The sequence below is a fragment of the Heptranchias perlo genome, chromosome 3, assembly GCF_035084215.1.
Source record: "Heptranchias perlo isolate sHepPer1 chromosome 3, sHepPer1.hap1, whole genome shotgun sequence".
Taxonomy (NCBI): Eukaryota; Metazoa; Chordata; class Chondrichthyes; order Hexanchiformes; family Hexanchidae; genus Heptranchias; species Heptranchias perlo.
Window position 1 is genome coordinate 53,905,142 of NC_090327.1, and position 8,083 is coordinate 53,913,224.

The window sequence follows — 8,083 nt, forward strand, 5'->3', positions numbered from 1 at the left end:
TGCTGTCCTGGCTGAGATGATCTAACTCACCACAGACCAGGGTTGAACCTGGATCTTCCTGGTCCGTAGAGCTCAATCATGCCACATAGAGCCATCGATGGAGCCCCACCCAAGTGCTTTTTAAACTCTTAAGAAAAGAGATCCATGAGTGCAAGCCAGAAAAACCCCTCTGATTTTTACTTCTCCTGGGACAGGCTGCAGGGCAGAAGACAATATCAGAACTGAGTACAACTAACTAAACACCTTTCATTTTATACCAGGAACACTTTCAAAAACAATTTATGTGATTTTTCTTTAGTATTTTTCCCCTAGTGTATACTGCATTGTGTAAAATGCTCCATTCTCTCATTGCTAGTTTCATCAGAAGTAAACATGGCAAAACTACATTCAACCTTTTATAACTTAATAAGGGCGAAAGTAACTATGCCATCAAACCTCAACTACCCAATACTTTAGATTACTGATAGAACTCCCTGAATAGTCTAGTGGGTATAGCACTAAACCATATAGACTGGAAGGTCCCAGGTTTAACTCCCAGTTTGTGCTAAGTTGGCTGAATGAGAACAGAACCAGACTTAGATGTGATGCACTTGATGGTCAAATAACCTGCTGGAACTGACTGTCTAGGCTCACATATGAAGAATGATCACTTGAGAAGTCAGAAAAAAAAGCATGCATAGGAAAGGAATATCGGAAAGTAATTTTTTTTAAGCACATATTGTTTATCAATGAGGAAAGCATTCAAGGTCAGGTTCTATTTGTTCTACTCACTCATCGCCATTAACAAGCATTAATTTTGCAAAGGATTTGCAGTTACGAGACAACAATAAATACATTTTAATGCATGATTTTTCCCCATTCTTGAGTACATGCAAAATATTCAGGGATACAAACATACATTTCAAAAGACACAGTTGTATTGATAAATCTAATTAGAGGATGTCACAAGATGATGCTACTTATCCAATTATTGCTACAGCATATGTAGGAACTTTTGTAAAATCTATGCACAAAAGTATAGTGTGTACCTTGATAAACCACAATAGCTCTTCCAGAATTCCTTTCCAGAACACTCGTTTAGTTGTGATGAGGGGAAAAGAATCTGAAACACAAAATTTGATAACATTGTAACAACTTGAAGAATAATGTAATTTAGTACTCAGTGATGAAACTCCTGTGCCTTGGGTTGAAGCACCAAGGCAACTTTCTGTATCGCTCACTGATCACTGGATGGCTTTAGTGGCAATTTAGCCAGCCCTTTACTGGATTGATCGCTGCAATCTTCAACAAAAAGTGAGTAAAGGAAAAACTACCTCTGCACCCAGGGATGGGTCCCTACCTATGCTATAAGCATTAAGGCACAGTGAAAATGCACACTTACTTTAAAAGCAGACTTTAAGTATATTGTAAGATTCATACCACTAGCAGCACACAATGTTGTGTGCACACACAAAAATGGCAATCAGTCAAATCCAGCAGTTTAAAAAAAATAGAATAAGCTGTCTGAAAATGGGCGTGGAGATGCTGAAAAAAAAAGCTGCAAAGCTAGCTCAAGATATTTTAATTTAGATTCCCATAAATATCCAGGACATACCATTTTTGGAGCAGTTTTATAAAAGGTAGCAACACCCCCAAAAGTAAAGTCTGTAACTAAACTGAATGCTTAATTGGTACAGGCACAACAGGTTGTGGTAGTGAGCTGTACAGATCATGAAGATTTGAATTTGATCCCCATTCTGTACTGAGTTGGCTGATCTCAGCTAGTGCAGCAAGTGAGGTGCTATACTCACCTTTAAAGCCCATGAGTAAGGAGAGAGAGAAAAAAAAGTCAGCCGGGGTTTTACTACCAAGCTCTGAACTGTTGCTAGAACGTGTATTTGCAGACATCTGGTAAGAACAAGATATAGGTCGGTTAAATCCTAACACTTGTTGAACAGCCTACCAACACACCATATAAGCTCAGTCATGAAAAATGATCACGTGCGCGAGGTAATGGAAGGCCGGCGGCTTCTGTGGAACCACTACCCAGTATAAATCAAAGGCTTGAGTAAAGAAAAAAAAGTATGTATTTTTAAAAGTTCTAGACCAACAAAAATACCAGATCCAACATTTTTAAGGTTCTTTATTTTAGTTACCATTTTCACTGACATTCCCAGATTTTAAAATGATATTACAATTTGGACAGACTACAAATACTTTTTCTCATGCCCAGTGTAAAAGGTCCATTTCCACAGGCACATCCATATAAACTGAAATTTTTTTATGTGTAAAGCAATATGGGATAGTGCGAACATACGAATTAAGAGCAGGAGAAGGCCATTCGGCCCCTCAAGCCTGCTCTGCCATATGGTAAGATCATGGCTGATCTGATTGTGATCTCAACCCTACTTTACCATCTATCTATTATAACCTTTGATTCCCTTGTTAATCAGGAACCTATCTAACTCAGCGTTAAAAATATTCAATGACCCTGCCTCCACCACTCTCTGGGGAAGGGAGTTCCACAGACTCACGACCCTCAAGAGAAAAAAATTCTCCTCATCTTCATTTTAAATGGAAGACCCCTTATTTTTAAACTGTGTCCCCTAGTTCTAGTCTCTCCCACAAGGGGAAACATTCTCTCAGCATCTACCCCTTCAAGTCCCCTCAGGATCTTATACGTTTCAATAAGATCACCTTTCATTCTTCTAAACTCCAATGTATACAGGCCCAACTTGTCCAACCTTTCCCCATAAGATAACCCCCTCATCCCAGGAATCAGTCGAGTGAACCTTCTCTGAACCGCCTCTAAAGCAATGATGTCCTTTCTTAAATAAGGAGACCAAAACTGCACACAGTATTCTGGATGTAGTTTCACCAATGCCCTGTACAACTGTAGCAAAATATCTTTTTTTTTATATATATATAGTCCATTCCCCTTGCAATAAAAAACATTCCATTTGCCTTCCTAACCACTTATTGTAAAGCATTCCAACTTTTTGTGATTCACATACTAGGGCCCAGATCCCTCTGTACCTCAGAGTTTTGCAATCTCTCTCTATTTAAATATACTGCTTTTCTATTCCTCCTGCCAAAGTGGACAAGTTCACATTTTCCCACATCATACTCCATCCGCCAAGTTTTTGTCCACTCACTTAACCTATCTATATCCCTTTGCAGACTCCTTATGTCTCCTTCACAACTTACTTTCCTACCTAACTTTGTGTCATCAGCAAATTTAGCAACCTTACATTTGGTCCCTTCATCCAAGTCATTGATACAGATTATAAATAGTTGAGGCCCCAGCACTCCACTCATTACATCGTGCCAAACTGAAAATGCCCCATTTATGCCTACTCTCTGTTTCCTGTTAGCTAACCAATCCTTTATCCATGCTAATATGTTACCCCCTACTCTATGAGCTTTTATTTTGTGTTGTAGCCTTTGATGTGGCACCTTGTCAAATGCCTTCTGGATATCCAAGTACACCACATCCACAGGATCCCCTTTATCTATGTTGCTTGTTACTTCCTCAAAGAACTCTAATAAATTAGTCAAACACGATTTCCCTTTCACAAAGCCGTGTTGACTCTGCCTAATTGCATTGAGATTTTCTAAGTGCCCTGCTATAACCTCCTTAATAATAGATTCTAGCATTTTCCCTATGACAGGGTGAACAATTAACATTTTTACTGAAGTACACACTGGAAATTATACAGATTATTGTTAACTCTGGATCTCTGCATTTGGAAGACCACGGGGCCGATTTTTGGATGGTCGAGCGGGTGCGTTGGGGGTGTGGTTGCTCCTAAAATGGCAGAGTCCCAGAGCGGGTTCACAGCCCGGCTCCAACCCGCTGACTTCCGGCTTCCCCAGTGACGCGTTCGGGTGCACACACAGCTCGTGCATGCGCTACTCCCACCGGCAATTAAAGCCGGCGGGATGCTACATCGCATAGTTATTTAAGATACTTGAGGTACTTGACAGACCTCATTGACTGGAGATTTTGGCAGGGGTGCAATTTTGAAGGATCCTCAGCGTGTTTCCCATTATGTGGGAAACACTCCCGGTCGGAGCAGGCACGTTTCAGCCAGCAGGCAGTGGGAGATGCAAAGGATTATTTGATAGGTGGGGGGAAAACCTCATGTATTGCAGTAGGGCACTCTGTCACTTCAGACAAAGTTTTGGCTGCAACATCTTTGTCTTTCCACTCAAAATTCTTAACTTATACCCAAAACTCTGCTGTGCAAACACATTTACCTACTTTGCGGACCCTCTCAAACTCACACCATCAGGATGGGGGGCGCCATGGTTGCATTCATCACTTCATCCAAGGACGAGCAACATCACCAGCCTCGCCAAGCACGCCGTCCACCTCCGCCACGTGGAGCTCCACAACACAGTGTTGCGCCACAGGCACCTGCACAAAATAGTTCTGCAACTACACATATACCCAGTGTGGGTGACCCAATGGGTGGCATCAAGTGTGAGTGTTCATGGTGAACCTCATGAAAGGGACTTATTACACAAGCCAGTCAAGAATGACCAAGACATGGCAGTAGTGGTGACAATAATAATATTCAATGTGCCATTAACAAAAATCAAATATAAATTAAAAAAACACGACAAACCGTCAAACACACTTGTGTATCCCCTATGTGCTCACAAAACCTTTGCCTTATGCTTACGAGTACTCCAACGTGGTGTTTCCCCTGTGGCTGCAGCAGAGGTAGTAGCAGGTTGCTCTTGTTCATGCCCTCACCAATTAGATTCTTTGAGCCTACGCTCTCTGGGTTTCGGTGCCCGTGAGGGCCCCTCCAAAGACTGCTCCACCTGCACCTGTGAAGGGGCAGACTCGGCCACCTGGAGCGGGTATTGGTTGAGAGGGGGGCAACGGGTGAGACATGGAAGTGCTTTGAGTGGCGTCCCCACTTCCATGTCCCCTTTCGCCATCATCCCTCTCCTGGGCCAGGCCCTCATCACTCCTACCACCCTGCTGGTCGACAGTTTGGAGGACATGTTTGAAGCCTTTTAAGGCCAGTGCCAGAGTATCTGCCTGCCTGTTTAAGGTGGCAGAAAGTTGCTCACCCCGAGTCCGAAGGGCCGTTGTCAGGGCCTTAATGGACTCATTGGTGAGCCATGCTTGAAGCTCGATGGAGGCTATCCTTCCCTCCTTCGCCGATATTCCCGCACTTACCCGCGACACCATCTCAGAGATGTCCTCACGTCCCTGTGACAGTATCTCAGAGATTCCCTCCTGTACCTGTGCCACCATTCCACTCATGCAGGAGTTGGACTCCTCCATCCTCTGCGCGATTGTGGAGAGTGCGCGTGGCACCTTGCAAATGTGCTGCTGCCCCTCAATCATTCTCCTTTTATAGGATGGCCCCCAGGGTTCAGCATCTGTGATCAGCTGAGCAGAGCCTGGAGAAGAGTGCTCCCACCGCCGCAGACTCTCCGCAGCTGCCACTGCCACCAGTGTCTGCTCGTGCTCACGTGTGTGGTGACTCATCATGTGCGACCCCAACTAACTGAGGACGGGGACCCACCGAGGTCTGTGTATCTGCACTAGTGGATGGCTCGCTCAGATGTGACGGTGCCCCCTCAGAGGCAGGTCCTCTGAGGAATCACCCTCCGCTGTCATGGCGGTTGCTGAAGGCCCTGTAAGAGAACAGAAGGCAATATTAAGCACGATGACAGATACTGAGGTGCTGAAGATGGCAAGGCATGTTAACATCATTTGCTGTTGTGAGTGCTGAATGTTAAAGTTCTGTCACCAGCCATTTGTCGGGTGGCAGTCTCTGCGTCCCCGATAGGCAGGCACACGAGGGTGCGGCTTAGTTTAAGAGCCTCCTGCTCCCCGTGAGGACGACCAGATGTTGCAGCCCCCCCTCCGGTCTTGACACTGTATGAGGATTGGGTTGAGTGGTAGTGGTGGGATGAGTACTGGGGAGGTGAGTAAGTGCAGGTAAGTTGAGGATGAGGTTTGAGTGGGTGAGAAGAGACATGAGATATAGTAGTGTTGGCAGTGCAGAAGGAGTTGTGGGTGGGGGCTGTGACGTGGAAGACAGAGTGTAGGAGAATAAGTAAATGTACTCACTTTGGCTAACCTGGTTAGGTCATTGAAGCGCTTCCTGCACTGGATCCATGTGCGGTAGACGTTGCTACTGCTGGTGACCTCCTCTGCCATCTCGAGCCAGGCCTTCTTGATGGCAGAGACAGGCCACTTCCTCCCATCTGCTGGGTAGAAAATATCCCTCCTCCTCCTCCTCCTCACCCCATCCAGTAGGACCTGGAGTGAGGCATCGGTAAATCTGGGAGTAGCCTGTCCCCTGATCTGCTCCATTCTGTACTTTTGGTTGTTTGCTGCAGGAGCAGCATTGGAGGACTGCCCCTTTAAAAAGGGCTCCTCCAGCTGACAGCCTATAACGCGGGTGCGCAGTCCGCCCGCTGCGCAGATTGATGACGGGAAACCCGGAAGCCACGTCAAGTGCCTTCAATTTACCCGCAATCGCGTGGGGAACGGACGGATTTTACTGGGCAGGTTACCCACACGTCCAGTCGCTCCCCCATTGCCATCCCACCTCCCTGGTAATATCGGTGCCCATATATCTCAGGCTATGATTCAGTTTTATTAAGAAGTAAAATCAAACTGATGCACAAGCAAACTACAGATTTCACAACTTTACTCAACTCACAGTTTGTTTCAAACTAAGGCATATGAAAGTTTTCTGGTCTCCATACTACTACACTTTTACTTTGGATCACAATTCATGAGAAGTTTATGTGAAATTGGATATTACCAGTTTTTCACTATCCACAGCTCTATAGCTACCTGGTGAAGCAGAGATTCACTGAAAAAACCTTGTTATGGGATAATGGTTATACCCCCACCCTTTTTCAAGTCCAAACTGAGACAAAGGCAGACACAAGATTTTTTCACAACTAAATAGGTTATAAAGGCACTCAGAAACAGTCTGATGGGTTGTCTTGATAGCTGGTTGCCTTGACTCAATAATAGCACTCTTGGTTGTAAAAAGATCATGGGTTGAAGCCCCACTCCAGAGATTTGAGCACATAATCTCACCTGACACTCCAATATAGTACTGAGAGAGTGCTCTTCTGTCAGAAGTGCTATCTTTCAGAGATGTTAAATCAAGGTCCCATCTGCCCTCTCAGGTGGGTGTAAAGGATGCCATGACACTATTCAAAGAGCAAGGGAATTTTATCCCTTAAACAGCATCAGTAAAACAGTTTAATTGGTCATTTATCTCATTGCTGTTTGTGGAACTTTGCAGTGCGCACATTTGCTGCTGTGTTTCCCTACATTATAATAGTAACTACACTTTAAAAGTATTTGATTGGCTGTGAAGCGCTTTGGGAGATCCTGAGGTAGTGAAAGGTGCTCTATAAATGCTAATTTTATTTATCCATTTATAGATTCAGAATTGGCGCCACATTTCTACGTTAACTTTACATCATCACGCAGTACTCGTTCATCCTAAAAACTGCATTTCTCAATTAAAACTTCCATAGATTATGGAATCAAGGACTAGACGAACGTGTTTTCTCCTGATCTGTCATCACACGGGTTACTTACCCCTTAGATTGTACCTAGCCTGCAGTCCAAAAACCGAGATGGTGCCTGTGCCAGTCCGGTCATCTTTCTGGAAACCTGTTTCCAAAATATTCCTGATATGTTGCAAATACTGGAGCTCATCGTGCTGCTGCTGCATCTCTGTCTCCGCGCCGACCTCTTGCACCACAGCCATTGTCCCGAGCGATTCTTCGGATTAATTTTATCCCGCCCGCGCTCTGCAAAACGGTTTTGTGACGTTTCGTCCGGTACGTGTTCAAGCCGGTCCAGGTTTCCCTACTGGCTGATGATGAGCTGCCTGCAACGTCACTGGCTCTCTCTTGCCAGTGGGTTGGTTCAATGATTCGGGAGTGAAGGATCCTGGAACTGAAGTGGAGATTTCGCGCGCGATTGTTACTTCCATTTGGAAAATTAATTGGTGCCTCGAGCGCCAACTGGGCTCGCGCTTGAGTTCAAATTATAACCGTGGGTGGGAAGTTCCTATAGTGTCAGTGAAGGGTCTTGGCA

The 8,083-nt window shown here is 44.8% G+C and overlaps 1 protein-coding gene across 1 annotated transcript in view; it reads right to left on the reverse strand.

The window, feature by feature from the left end:
- tyms (thymidylate synthetase) overlaps positions 1-7,831 on the reverse strand; it is a 28,662-nt gene extending 20,831 nt beyond the window's left edge. The window contains exons 1-2 of the mRNA XM_067975457.1: positions 7,580-7,831; positions 1,029-1,102 (exon numbers count right to left, since the gene is read on the reverse strand). Of these exons, the coding sequence (XP_067831558.1) occupies positions 1,029-1,102; positions 7,580-7,751 (246 nt within the window). The 5' untranslated portion in view covers positions 7,752-7,831. The remainder of the gene's footprint in view (positions 1-1,028; positions 1,103-7,579) is intronic.
- Positions 7,832-8,083: the final 252 nt, after the last annotated feature.